The sequence below is a fragment of the Eulemur rufifrons genome, chromosome 8 (genome assembly GCF_041146395.1).
Source record: "Eulemur rufifrons isolate Redbay chromosome 8, OSU_ERuf_1, whole genome shotgun sequence".
Taxonomy (NCBI): Eukaryota; Metazoa; Chordata; class Mammalia; order Primates; family Lemuridae; genus Eulemur; species Eulemur rufifrons.
Genome location: NC_090990.1, coordinates 99,457,899 through 99,472,958, shown reverse-complemented (window position 1 = coordinate 99,472,958; position 15,060 = coordinate 99,457,899). Strand labels below are relative to the sequence as shown.

At 49.4% G+C, this 15,060-nt stretch overlaps 1 protein-coding gene across 1 annotated transcript; it reads left to right on the top strand.

Moving 5' to 3' along the window:
• The first annotated feature begins 6,985 nt into the window (after window positions 1-6,985).
• TTC24 (tetratricopeptide repeat domain 24) lies at window positions 6,986-12,788 on the top strand. Its single transcript, XM_069478571.1, is given in 11 exon segments — window positions 6,986-7,694; window positions 7,855-8,058; window positions 8,626-8,754; window positions 8,924-9,036; window positions 9,420-9,518; window positions 10,837-10,934; window positions 11,084-11,190; window positions 11,950-12,035; window positions 12,037-12,064; window positions 12,185-12,281; window positions 12,707-12,788. Coding segments are annotated over 11 exon segments (1,752 nt in total).
• Window positions 12,789-15,060: the final 2,272 nt, after the last annotated feature.

Below are 15,060 nucleotides of genomic sequence, written 5' to 3'. Positions count from 1 at the left end.
CTGGGCCACCGCCCCTCACCGTCGCCACAGTCGGACAGGACACTTCCGGTCGCACCGCAGAGAGCCCTGGGATCTGTAGTTTCAGGCAGCGAAGGCGCGCGGCCCAGGTGGAGAACAGGAAACCATCCCCGGCTGGGGTAGGGGCGTTCGCCTTCGGCCGTTCCTCCTTCTGCTGTTCCTCTGGGCTCCTATGCCGCTTAACAGACTTATTTCAAGTGGCCTCTGCCCCTGCCCTTGCCTCTGTCATTTCCCCCTGGCATTCCCATTAACCCCTGCTCCACTTCGTACTGTATTCCTGGGTCCTGCTAACTCGCGGGCCTACTTGGTACTATGCGCTAAACTAGGTGGTTTAGCAGGTTCAGATGCAGAGATGCATAAGCTCAGTTAATCCTTTAAAAAGTTTGCTGTTCTGGCATGAGTGATACACATACAGTGAAGTAAATTAGAGGTCAGTGATGCGCAGAGGAACGGAATCATTGCTGTGACTACGAGCAGTGAAAGACGGGGAAGACTTCCCAGTGGAGGTGACAGCTGATCTGGGTTAAAGAATGTAGAAGAATTCATCAGACTGAAGGAGAGAGGCATTCCAGTCGGTGGAAACCGCATGTGCAAGAACAAGGAGGTGAGCTGGGGAAATTAAACTCTGTTCAGTTTTAGAGGAGAACAAAGCTCAGCCAGGGAGAGGCGGAAAGAGGGCCTGGAGGCACCATTCTGCGGTGCTGGATCGGCTCTGGTGAGCAGTCACCAGCCAAGGAACATTTTAGGCATAGGTCAGGGCCAGATTTATATTTCAGGAAGCTCCCTTCCCCCCACCAACAGCAGGGGCTTGGAAGAGGGTGAGGCTAGGGACAGAGATCAATTGGGAGGCTGTTGCCTTTGCACAGGTGAGAGACAATAAGGGCCTGAACTAATAAAAAATAACATTACAACAACTATGCTGGAAAAAAAATTATCCGACAAGCTTTCCCCATTTGGTATTTCTCCCTTTACCCTTCCCCAACACTCCTTTTAAGCAGCCAGGCAGCCTAGACTTACAGCCTTGGGGGAGAGATGTGAGGGGGCTGAAAATAAAATATCCAAACCTAGAGCTGTTGGAGGAACAGAGGAGACTCAAGGGCTGAGACAAACTGTTTGGGGAAAGTAAGGTTTGAAGAGAGTGGTGTTCCCTTGTAAGCAATTCCCCTTGCCTCTCACCAGCTGGGGGAAGTAGAGAAAATCTAGATGTTGGTGGCTTCTGGTGATAGGGTCCCCTTCCCTGCCTCCTGAGAAGAATCCTAGGAGTAAAGAACCCTGAGAAGGAACAGTTGCATAATGAGCCAAGCAGATATACCCTTGGACAGGTATCCCTCTACCTAGCCAGAAGGGAAGTACCTGAATGAATTGCCCTTTTCTTCTTGGAGGGGCTTGAAACAGAAGCTGACTAGAGAGGTATTTCTCCCACACCAGAGTTATGGACCAACACACAACATCAATGTTGAGTGCTTCTTATATGCTGGTCATTATTTGCTGGTCATAGCATCATCTTACAAGAAACCATCTTATTTAATCTTCACAATACAATGAGAAATTATGGCTTAGAAAGGTCATACAGCCAATAACTGGTAAAGCCAAGAATTAAACCCAAATAGGTCCCACTCCAACCTTTAGTTTTTGACCACTATATACTATCCCACCTCCATGGCATGAGACTGCAGAAAAGAGGGTACACTGAAGAGGGATTTCAAAGGCAGAATCAATAGGCTGAGACTGAGAATGGAGAAGGAGTCAAGAATGGCTCCTTGGTTTCTAGTTTAGAGACTGTGTTGGTCGTCCACTAATAACATTGAGAATATGGGAAGGGTGGACTGGGGAAATATGAGTTTGATTTGGACAAGTTAAGTCTACAGTTACACACTTAGAAATTATTGGCTTATCAGTGGTAAAATCAGAAGAGTGGATGAAATGTTCTTGAAAGAATATGTAAAGTAAGAAGAGACAATAACAAAGGGCAGAGTGTTGGGGGACACAGGATTTAAGAGATGGACAGAGGGCCCAGCAAAGGAGATGGAAAAAGAATTATCAAAGAAGGAAAGAGAGAGCCAGAATACAGTAGGTTATGGAAGCCAAGTGAGGAGAGAGTTCCAAGGATGTGATGGATACAGCGGAGAAATCAATCAAGAACATGATTCAGAAATGATCACAGGATCACTGGGAGGTCATTAGAACCTTGGTGAGAGCAGTTTCAGTCCCTGCCCCCTCTCCAAGTCATCCTCTCTCCTTAAGGGAAGCCTGCTGAGTGAGGGGCAAACTGAGCTGCATATTTGGCCCTGGCCAGGCTGTCGTAGCATCCCGAAGGCCAGCCTGCGGGCAGAAGCTGCAGGCAGCTGGGAGAGCCTATCTCAGGCATGGGCACTGTTGGGACTCAGGACACACCACCCCAAAATATGACTGTAGGAAACCAGAATATGCCACCCCAAAATATACTTCTTGGCATATTTTGAGGTGGTTATTCTGAGAAACTGCAGATACAGGAGTAGCTCTGAAAAGCTGTCCTTTTGGAAAAGAAATTTAAATATATGAAAGAAATCTACATGAGTAAAGTATCTGTATCAGGAAGAGGGCTGCTCTAAGATAACTTTTGTTACCTTAGAGACTTTTTATCTATTTAGGTCATTAAATATGAAATGTCCGATTTCAAATCAAAAGTGTAGTTCATCATATCTCAAACAAGAAGCAGTACAATTAATCAAAGTATGTACCTAAACTATCCACACAGTTTTGCCATCTTAATGGTAGCTTGTTTATGCCAGCAGCAAAGAAGCCTGGAGAGTGAGTGGCGAGGAAATCTCGAAAGGTGTTTTCCACAACTTGCTGAAAATTGAATATTTTTCCTTGCAAGAAATGGTTGTCAGTTGGTGCAAGGTCTGGTGAATATGATAGATGACATAGAATTTCCAAGTCCAGCTTCCGTAGTTTGAGCAGCATTGTTTGTGTGACGTGGTAAAGCATTGTCTTACAAGAGAATTGGCCTGTCTCTATTGACCAATCTCAGCTTCTTACTTGTAAGCATCCTCATTATTTAGTCCAGTTGATTGTAGGAGACATTCACTGCAATTGATTGACCAGTTTTTATGAAACTGTAGTGGAGAATACCAGCGCTGGACCACCAAACAGATACCGGTATCTCTTTTTGATGAATATTCGGTTTTGGACTGTGTTTCAGCACTTCATATTTATCCAACCATTGTGCTGAACTCTTGCAATTGTCAAAAAGAATCCATTTTCCTCACACATAACAATAGGTGTAGAAATGGTTCGCCTTTATGTCGTGACAGCAAAGAAAGGCAAGGTTCAAGACGATTTCTCTTCTGAAGCTCTCATTTATTGCATGCGGTGTCCCATCTATCCAGCTTCTTTACCTTGCTGATTTGTTTCAAATGGTCCAGTATTGCTGGAACATTGACAGACTTTGCTGGCAATTCACTCATAGGTTGAGATGGATTCGCTTCCACTACAGCTTTCAGCTCATCATTATCTACCTTGGTCTCAGGTCGCTCACGTAGCTCATATTCAAGATTAAAATCACCAGAATGGAACTTCTCAAACCATTGACATACTGTGCATTCATTAGCCACATCCTTCCTAAACACTTCATTGATATTTTGAGCTGTCTGTGCTGCACTGGTTCCACGATGGAACTCATATTAAAAAATAACATGCATTTTTGACTTATCCATGGTTTCACAAAAATTGCTCTAAAAAACAGTTTGAAAGATAATCACAAGCCAAAACATGTGTTTGAAAGACTGAGGCTATACCTTCACGATAAAAATAAAACAAGAAGTGTCAAAGTGAAATGTCAGAGATATCGTCTGTCAAACTTAGTACTTAAGGAAATTGGACATTTCATACTTAATAACCTAATACCTAGCAGGACAGCCTTTGTTCACCATGCACTTCCTCCCCCGACCCTCCAATAACTTGTATTGCCACCACCCTGTAGATGTCTCAAGCCCCTATTCCTTTCTCTAGCTCAGGATGCTATATAAACTTCCAGTCATCAGACCCTTCTTCGGATCTCATGTTTTGTGGGACTCCCGTGCATACGCACCTACAGTCATGCTCTGCATAACATTTCAGTCAATGACTACCCTCATATGGAGCTAAAAAATTCCCATCACCTACTGATGTGGCTATCATAATGTCTTAGAGCAACACATTACTCACGTGTTTGTGGCGATGCTGGTGTAAACAAACCTACTGTGCTGCCAGTTGTATAAAAGTGTACAGTAATGTCCTAGGTCTTTGCATTCACTCACCACTCACTAACTCACACAAATCAACTTCCAGTCCTGCAGGCTCCATTTATTGTAAGTGCCCTAGACAAGCGTACCATTTTTCATCTTTTATACTGTATTTTTACTATACCTTTTCTGTTTAGATATATTTAAATACACAAAAACTTCCTATTGTGTTACAGTATTAAGTACAGCAACGTGCTGCACAGGTTTGTAGCCTAGGAGCAACAGGCTATACCATACAGCCTAGGTGTGTGGTAGGCTACACCATCTAGATTTATGTAAGTACAGTACACTCTATGATATTTGCGTAACCACAAATCACCTAACAACGCATTTCTCAGAATGTATCCTGTTGTTAAGCAAAGCATGACTGCAATTAAAATGGTTTTTCTCCTGTTAATCTGTCCTATGTCAATTTAATTTGTAGCTCAGACAAAGAACATAGAAGGGTAGAAGAAAGCCATTTTCCACTCCCTTACAGAGCCATCTGAGGCTCCCAGCACCACACCTGCACACAGCAGACCTTTAGTAAAGGCTGCGGGGCAAATGCAAGTAAGCCCGACTGCTTCCTCATAATTTTATTTCTGGCAAAGGTTTCTTTACTCAAAAGAGGCCTTTCCCTAGGTAAATGAGGTCATTTGCCTTCTGATGCAGGCCACCCTTGGTGAGTCAGGCCATTAGGTCCCCATTGTCCTGGGGCCTGCTGTCCTTTCATTAAGCAGAACATGTAGGTTGCAGATCAGTGGAGCTGGGAAAAGGAGTCCGGGGACAGGGAGGCTCTTCTGATCTCTAGGCTTTTCCTGACCATCAACCTTTCACCCTGTTCCCAGATATGAAACTAACACACAGAAACACAGTATGTAAGAGAGGGTGTGTGTCAGGGAAAGTTCACTTCCTGGACAGCCCAAGCCCCATTGATGCTTGCAATCAAAGGGCAGTGGAAGGGACCCTAGGCTAATTACCTTGAATCAGAAAACCTGGGTTCTAACCCCAGCTACATGACTGCTCTGTGACCTTAGGCAAGTCACACCTGCTCTCTGAGCATTGGTCCCTTCCTCCGTGAAACAGAAGGATGAGATAGATAATTTCTGAGGTGCAGCTAGTAACCAGTGCCACGAGGCTTTGATTTATTCCTTGAAGTAAGGGATTCAAGGGGGTGCGTCTGCAAGGGTTGGGGGTGGCAGGGCAGGAAGGGCAATGGAACTCGGGTGTCGTGCCTAAGCACCATCAAGTTCAGCACTCAGATAGGGCCTTTGAGCTGTCACTCAAAGAATTCCCTAGGAATGGAGGGTGGTACCTGGTTATCTAGCAACCCTGGGGGCTTTGAAGAGCTAGGGGAGGTAACCCAAGCCAGAGGGGCCATTCCAGAGGCCAGCTGCCGAGAAGACTGAAGGAGGTAAGGTGTCCTGCCGTGGGGGAACCCCAGACAGGGTGGGAGTAGTCAGGACTGCCCCGGGGTTTAGGGCCTTGAAAAGGCAGGATTTCTAGGTATTCTTAGAAGCTGGGAGAATTTCTTTAAAAAGAGAATGCACTGCCCCTGCCTGCTCCTCCTAAGAAAGGGAAAAAAAAAAAAAAAAAAGAAGAAGAAGAAAGAAGAAAATGGGAGGGGCTATAGCTCCTGGGTCTTTTCCACTTCTTTTCCCATTCCCTGGGAGGAGGGTTCATGAAAAGGCTTTGCCTTTCAAGGGGAAAGATACTAGAAGGATATACACACTGATGAGATGAACGTGTTTGGGTTTAAGAGGGCTCTTGAGACCTTAAGAGGGCAGGGGACTGGAATCAGCCAGCAGACAGAAAGCCGTGGAGCCGGGGGGGGGGGGGGGGGGGGGGGGGGGGGTTGGCCCTGCAACAGGGAAGAGGCAGTAAATGGAGACACAGAATGCTGCTCTCCGGGAGGTTGGCTCCTTGCCAATTCAATAGCCTGTTCAGCTTTGGGCCCCCAGAGCCTACTATGGCTCCCGGCACATAGCTGGCACTCACTGAGTATTTGTTGAACTGACCTACACTACATCTGGAGACTAGACCGCAGGAGTGCCTGGATTATGAGTGGGTGGGTGCACGTGGCCGCACAGGGGGAGGATGGGAGAGAGGCCCTGTACGTGCTGTTTCTTCATCCACTTATTTGTTCATTCCATAAACATTTTTTTGCTGTGGTAAAATATATGTAACAGAAAATCTACCATGTTAACCATTTTAAATGCATGGTTCAGTGGCATTAAGGACACTCACATTTTTGTGCAACTATTCCCACCATCCATCTCCAGAACTTTTCCATCTCATTCAATGAACATTTATTGAGAATCTAGTATGTGCCAGGCCCTTCAGGTTGTTCCAAATGTACTGGGGGAGAAAGACAAGAAAGTCAGCAGCTCTGACCCAGCGTGATAAATATCATAAAAGACAGGCGTAGGGTGCTGTGGGACCACAGAGTACCCAGCTGGTTGCTGGTTGAGAAGAAGGGACTTTCTGAAGGAAGTTGTCACTGGATTTGAGTCTTGAAGGAGGACTAAGAATTAAGATGTCAGAGTGAGAGTTGATACGGTGCCCAGTGGGGTAGATGAAGCACAGTGAGATGTCAGAGAGAAATCCTGGAAACCCTGAGGGTCACACCAGGGCAAACGTAGAGCTGAACTGCCCTAAAGGGATCCTGCTCTAGGGGAAGCCAAGGCTGACTTCTGATCTCTCTGTTCCTCGCTGTCAGCCCTATGTCTTCCCCCAACCCTGAGGATATCCTCCCCCAAGAGCCTGAGCCTGAGCCCTCAAGCTCCAAGAAGAAAAAGAAGAAAAGAAAGAGGCTGCAGCCAGAGGCCAGCATCCAGGCCCTCACCAGGGCTGGCCATGTGGCCCTACAGGCCGGCCGGAACCATGAGGCCTTGACCAGCTTCCAGAGGGCATTCCTTTTGGCCTCCAAGACCCCACAGACCAGGGACACCCCTGTGCTCCGGGCATGTGCCTTCAACCTGGGAGCTGCCTATGTGGAGACTGGGGACCCAGCCAGAGGCCTTGAGCTGCTCCTGCGAGCCCAGCCTGAAGAGAAGGCACAGGGCAGGCGTCATGGTGACCAGTGTTTCAATGTGGCTTTAGCCTACCATGCCCTCGGTGACCTGCCTCAAGCTTTGGCCTGGTACCACAGGGCCCTGAGCCACTACCAGCCACAGGGTGGCCAGGGGGAAGCCCAGGCAAAAATGGGAGCCTGCTACCAGGCTCTGGGACAGCCTGAGCTAGCAGCCCACTGCCTACAGGAAGCAAGCCGGGCCTATGCCCAAGCAAGGCAGCCCCGGTCTGCAGCCCTGGCACTGGGGGCTGCGGCAGGGTGTATGCTGAAGAGCGGGCGGCATGGGGTAGGTGAAGTTGTGCAGGTGCTGGAGGAGAGCCGGAGGCTTGCTGAGAGGAGCACTGAGCAGGGACTGCTGGGTAAGGGCTTTATGCAGGGAAGGTGTGGGATCTGGGAAGACACAGAGTCTAGTGATACTCTAAGGGCTGGAGGGAGCCTGGAGGTGTGGGACAAGGCTGCACCAGTACAGCCTTAGTTGCATCTGATCTGGCTACCAGTGACCCTGGCTATGCCCTCCAGGGCACCTCTATAATGACCTAGGCCTGGGCTACTCCCAGCTCCAGCTGTTCCCATTGGCCATGGAGGCCTTCCTGCAGGCCCTGCCCCTGTGCCGGGGGCTAGGAGAGCAGGCCACCGTGCTAAGAAACCTCGGGATGGCCCACAATGCCCTCGGCAACTATCAGGAGGCTCGGGAGTTTCACCAGAAGGCTGCTGACCTACATGGTGGGTGTCAGGGGCTGGGGAATGGGACTGGGACCAAGGGATTAAGGATGGTTCCAGCAGAAGCCCCAAAGCTTAAGGGTAGATGGACCTCTAGGACTAGTTATGGGGCCTGGGAGCCCAGAACCAGGGGAGTGAGGACTGGGAGTACAGTAGATGGGATAGCCAGACAGGCTGGAGGGTTGTGGGCTTAGAGGCTAAGGGGGAGGGTACCGGCCAGGAGAGGAGGCCTGAAGCCCAGTCCCTCCTCTGTTTGTGTGACACTCAGGGAATCACTTTCGCTCTCTGAGCTTCAATTTCCATGCATATATGTAAATGGGGCTATTGACACCTGCTTTGCCTACCTCACAGGGTTGTTGCCTAACGCAAACCAGTCAGGTGGACACATTTAGGCCAATACTCAGGATGAGGACAGGCTGGGTATTGAGAGTTCAGGCTTCTGTGGTCCATCTGGAGGTGTGTCAAGGCTGAGCACCAGGACTCCTAGGAACCCTACCTTGGTTGCTGGGGGGCAGGGTTGTGATGCACCAGCAGAGTCCCTTCTTAGGATGGGGTGGGCTCTGTCATCAGGCTCCATGGGGCAGCGGTGGGAGCAGGGCCGGAGCTTTGGCAGCCTGGCATTTGCATTGAGCCAGCTGGAGGACCACAAGGCCGCCAGAGACAACTACCTGCATGCCCTGCAAGCTGCCCGGGACACTGGTAAGGGTGAGGGGGTTAGCATGTGACTTGGGGGAGGTGCCTGAAGGCCGAGGGTCTTTGGGGCTGGTGGGCAGGCAGGTGGGGGGAACTGAGGGTGGGGAGTACCTCTGCAGGGGTGGGTCAGTGGGGTAGGGAGCTGTGAGAGGACCTTTCAGGCTCTCTTCCTCAGGGGACATGAAGGGGCAATGGCAGGCCTGTGAGGGGCTGGGGGCTGCTGCAGCCAGACTGGGGCAGTATGACCAGGCCTTGAAGTACTATAAGGAAGCATTGGCCCAGTGTCAGGTGAGACCCGCCCCCCCCATCCCGGAATCCACCTCTTCCCTGCTATCCCTCCACAAGGAAGGCTTCTTTGGTAGACACTGCTGCCTCAGTCCTTGTCTTCTCCCCGCCACTCATTCACTCATCAAACATGCATTGGACATACTGTGTGCTAGGCCTGGGGATACTATTGTGAGGAGGAGTCGGTCTCCATCCACAATTCTGAGCAGATGGTGGCAGGACCCTGGGAAAAGCATGGGGATGGGATAGAAAAGAGGGGAGAAAAATCCCCCTTCCTTCCTCCCTTTTCTGTTTCCTTCTTCCCCAACCCCCAAAGGACTACGAAGTCCAGGCCTCCCCCATTACCCTATCACCCTCTCCCTCTCCATTATCCACCCTCTTCCCAGAAGGAGCCAGATTCTGTGCGAGAACGGCTGGTGGCCAAGCTGGCAGATGCCATGAGGACCCACTTGGGCCAGGTGGGGCTCGTCCAGGCTCACACCCTGGTTAGATGACGCCTGAGACAAGGAGGGAGGGGTGGAGAAAGGTTACCCAGGGAAGGGGTTGGTGGTAAGCAGAGCCGATGTTCTCAGAGATGCTGTGCTTGACTGCTCATCTGTGTTCATCTGCTCTGAGCCTGCCTATGGGATAGATATCACTTTCCAGGGGGTGGACAGGTGGGTGGGGGATTGTGGCACATTTCCAACACAAAGGGCTGTTTCAAGGCTTTGGCTAGGTGGTAACAGGCCCATTTGGTGAAGGCCAAGGGGTGCAATAAAGAATCCTGAGCCCTGGCCGGGTGCAGTGGCTCACACCTGTAATCACAGCAATTTGGAAGGCCAAGGTAGGAAGATCGCTAAGTCCAGGAGTTTGAAACCAGTCTGGGCAACATAGTGAGACCCTGTCTCTACCAAAAATAGTAATAAAAAAAATTAGGCATGGTAGTGTGTACCTGTAGTATTAGCTACTCAGAAGGCTGAAGCTGGAGGATCCCCTGACCCCAGGAGTTTGAGGTTACAGTGACCTATGATCAGCCTGCTGCACTCCAGCCTAGGTGACAGAGCAAGACCCTGTCTAAAAAAAACCCCAAAATACAGAAAAATACGCTATGAGCGAGGAGGTAGAAAGTTTTAAGTCCTTGGCTGCAGTTCCATAAGTGGCCACAGGGTGGGGATAGTGCTCCAAGGAAGTCTCTCTCCCACCTCCAGGTCTCCGGGGGGCATTTCTCTGTGGATCTCCACCGTGTTCTTCCTTCTCCGTTTCTGCCTCACCCTGTCTGTCTTCATAGTTCGTTGTCTCTCCAACGGCCTCCCTCCTCACATTTTGAGACACCCTCAGAAAACCTCTTTCCACCCCAGGAACTGAAATTTTACACTTACTATGTGTATTTAATACGTTTTATGCCCTCTTAAAGACTAGGACACCATATTTACAATCTGCAAGCAAAATTAAATTAGCTTGGTACAAGCAGAGGATTGGAGTGGGGGTCAGAAGACCCAGGTCCCGTCCAAGGTCAGCTATCAGCTCTCAGTGACTTGGCCCCCTGAGGCTCCAGACAGGATGGGATGGTTGTCAGGTTCTGGCCCAGTCTGATAGTCCCTAAGCCTGAGCTCTAACTTGAGAGTTACTAAGTGGGGACCTTAACAGAACAAAGGGCCTCACCCTGACATTTTATTCTCGGAGACAAGCGGCACACCTCAGGTCTCTCTGGGGCCATCGTGTCTTCCTGCAGGTAGATGGAGGGAACATACACTCCTGCACACTTACACAGCTGGGACGGCCGTTTTTCTCAAATCCATTCTTTTTATCCTCCTTCATTCCCAGACCTCGGCTCTAGGAAGGCCCCAGGCTCCAGGCAGGGCCTGCCGCGCGGCGGGGACCCCGGCCAGGGTTCGAGGCAGCGCCGCAGAAGCACAGCGTGGGTGAGGAGGGGACGGGGCGGAGCTTCGGGATGGGCGTGGCCTTTGGAGGGCGTTGGGAGGAGACTTCGTGGGGTGGGACTTCGCTGGTACCCGGCGAGGAAGGGGCTGGGTGCTGCTCTGCCCGCCGCGCCCGTTCCCTACCCCCACAGATCTTCCGGTGGGCGGGAAGTCGAAGAGCTTGAGGCGGGCCACCAGGAGAAAACAGAGGAGGGGTCGGCGAATGTTCTCGAGACTTCTGGGCCTGGGAGAACGCCCCGTGAGTTGATGCAGGCTGTCCCTGGCCAGTGCCTCTCCTCCCCGCACGTGTGGCACTCTCCCCCACCTACCTCTCTTGCTTCCCTCACCACCCATGCCCCTATTCCCCCCTATGCTTCCCAACCCCCAGAACATCCCGCCCCCATTTCTGTTTGTTTCTGGGGGCCCTGGCCCATTCTCCCCCGACCCTCTAACCCTTTCTAGAATCACGTCTTCCTGCTCTCATGGCTTTCTTAACTTTGCATCTTAGAGTGCCAAGGTTTGTTGAAAGCCTGCCACATGCCTAGTACCACGCTGGGTGCTTGTCTTCCTCCAGCTCAGCGGTCCCCAACCTTTTTGACACCAGGTACCGGTTTCGTGGAAGACAGTTTTTCCGCGGACTGGGGAAATGGGGGGGCGTCGCCGTCTGTGCCCTGCCTCAGATCATCAGGCATTGGATTTTCATCAGACCGCAACCTGGATCCCTCGCATGCAGTTTGCAGTGGGGTTCCGGCTCCTATGAGGATCTGATGCCGCTGCTGATCTGACGGAGGGCCGGGGGCTGCTAAGGTGATGCGAGCGATGGGAAGCGGCTGTGGGTGCAGGAGGGGCTTCTGGGGCTTCACTCGCTCACCCACCGCTTGCCTTCTGCCATGCAGCTCGTTTCCTGGCCCCAGCTCGCTGTTCATTAGTCTCTTTCCCCCAAAGGCTTGCAACTGTGGGAGGAGAGTTCCCTGCTACTTGTTGAGCTGACTTGAATTTACTGATGTCTTTTCTTCAGTGTGTTTCCTTCCAGGCACAGTGAATCATTCCCACCATCTAGCCTCTAGTTGGCCCATGTTTCCCAATCACCTGTCTTGTAAAGGAAACAGTTCTTTACACACCCTCTGTGTACAGTGACCAGTGCATCCCAGCCACCTACCCCCCATATTCTTCTCCCAGAGCTTTCTCTTTTCCACTGTGATGGTTCTTGGTACAGAAAGGCCTGTGGTGAATGTGTCTGTCTCTCTGTCCAGGTCCAGGACCCACGGCCCACCTTCCATTTGGAGGTCCAGGCCCTCCCAGAGTGGAGTACCCTGGCATACTGGTACCCAATGGCTCCCAAGCCAATAGGTGGGTCCCTGGGGGAGGGAGGGAGGGAGGGAGGCTTGGAGAATGGCAAAGAAAGTAGAAGGTGTGGCTGGGGATGATTTTAATGGAACATGACCACTGTTAGAGGAAGCTGTGATCTGGTGCTTGGGACATAGGGCCCTGAGTCTCTTTGTCTTTGCTCTTTAGCAATCTGAACAACCCTCACCCAGCTTTGGAGGCCGGGGGTATCCCCTGCCTCCTGCATGGCCTGACGGTAGGCCTCAGAGAAAAGGACAGTCCTGCAAAATGGGGGGACATGAAACTTAAGCCTACTGCCTCCTGCTCTGGAGCCCACCAGCAGAGGTAAGGGCCAGAGAGGGCATGGGGGAGCCAGAGCCAGGGCAGGCTGCCTCCTGCTCTTTCCCCAGTCACCTTCACTGGCAAGCCCCCCTCCTTGCCTCCTTCAGGTCACCCAAATGGCACAGGGAAACCCTCAGCAGGAGCTCCCCGAGGAAACCCACAGAATCTGGCTTCTGCACAGTCATGTGACCTCCCCGCTGCTGGCCATAGCCCTCACCTCTGCGGAACCTGCCCCAACACACACACTCTAGGGGTTTCAGGGGACTGAGCCTTTTCCCAGTTGTCCAACCCTGTATGGACAGGGAACACAACGTAGTTAGCCAGTGTTTTCCTGAGGAGGCTGGTCAAGGGCTCTGCAGTCTCACCTCTGAGAGGTTCTGTTTGCTCCTCACTAGGATTTTTGGACTCAATAGGTATAAAAAAAAAAAAAAAAGCCAAAATGGATGGCGAATTTCACTTTTTTTCCTGGATCCAAACCTCATGATTGCTAAAGCCCTTGCAGTTCTAAAAACTATGACTTCTTGGTCAAGTGGCTTTGGAGTCACTGACTCTCAGTCTTCAATTTTTCCATATGATATATTAATAATACTACAGAAGATACACCTTACTCAATCGAGGCACCCACTTCCTCCAGGAAAGATACGAGATGCTGGGCACAGGCTCTTGCCTACAACCTGTCGGACAGCTGCTGCCTGCAGCCCAGCAACAATGATATTATGTAACATTTATTGAGCACTTAGCATGTGCTCCACACTATTCTAAGTGCTTCACAAGTGTTTTCTCCTTTAATCCTCGTGAGTTTATGAGGTACTATTATTAATATTATCCCCTTTCACAGATGAGGAAAATAGAGCACAAAGCTTAAGTAGTTTGAATTCCCAGGTTACACAACTAGTATGTGGAGAATTGGGATTCAAACCCAGGCAGTCAGCATCTTCTAGAATGCTGTGCACTTCCACTCCCACAGCTAAGCCATGCTTACCCAGAGTTAGTGGTGAAGTGTGTTTATGCCAGTTGTGTGTGTTATTGTAATTTGTAATTTAATTAAATATTATATATGTTGATGAACTAAGTGAAAACAAGTGTCATTTCTATAAAAACTAAGTTGGATCTTTAGAAGATTTGACTAACATGAGTCACTTTTAAACGCTGCTGTGTACTATGTTGAATAGAAGTGGCGAAAAGGGAAAAAGGCTGCTGTGGAATTAGATGTGAGCAAGGAGATTACAAATTCAGAGAAAATCATAAAAATCTAAATAAATTCTGCACACAAGTTGCTTCAAACATGGCATTAATTGTTTTACCTTAAGGAAGCAAACTGGAAATTGCAGGTGATACATAACTGGTGAGGTTTATGTAAGAAAGATGGAAAACTCCAGTCACTGGCCCCATCCTCAAAGAAAAGTCCCTGGCCCCACTTTGACAGATGGAAAATGACTGTATTAAGTTGAAAATAAAATAATCTGCTCTGATAATGTCAGATAAGAGGGTATAGGAGAGGCAGAACCTTACCCTCTTAGGGTCTCTGGCTGGACTTGAGAATTAAGTTGATGTAAAACAGATTAACAGGAGAAAAGTGTACAGATTTACTTGATATACACAGGAGTCCTCATAAAGAAATGAAGAGCCAAAGAAGTGGCAAAACCTAAATGTTTTATACTAGTTTCAACAAAGAGAAGCAACTGTGGAAAAGCAACTAAAATATATTGGGAGGCTAAAGGAAGATAAGAGTTATTTTAACAAGGTCTGTTTGTACAGAATTCTCTGAACCTCAACCCCTGTCTCTGGTGATAAGAATGCTTCATTCCTCCTGGTATAAGGAGAGCATCTTTCATGTGGGAGTTTTACTTCCTGCTTTCAGGAAGAAAACGGGAGGTTAGAGTGCCCTTCTTGTACCTACTGTTTTTCAAATGCCTTTAGCTAAAAGGCATCCTTATGCCAAAGAGGCATATTTTGAGGTGGTATATTCTGCCACTCTTCAAGGGCTTCTACTGTACTGTCAACTGAGAGATTTTGAGGATTCATTAAAATATTTGTAGAGGACCCACTATATGCTAGGCATGGCAGGTACTTGGGACACAGCTGTTAATCTTCCTTATCTAAACAGAGCTATCTTGTCAGGTGTTCAAGATGTCTTGATTAGGTAGCACCAGCCATAACAAAGGCCCATATAACAGTGCTTTTAAGCAAAAATTTCATTCTCATTTAAGCAGCCCAGGGCTAACATGGTGGCTCCATGGAGCTTGGGGACCAGACAGGATGCTCTGCCATTCTTTTTTTTTTTTTTGAGACAGATTCTCACTCTGTTGTCTGGGCTAGAGTGCCATGGCGTCAGCCTAGCTCACAGCAACCTCAAACTCCTGGGCTCAAGCAATCCTCCTGCCTCAAACCTCCCGAGTAGCTGGGACTACAGACATGTGCCACCATGCCTGGCTAATTTTTTTCTATATATATTTTTAGT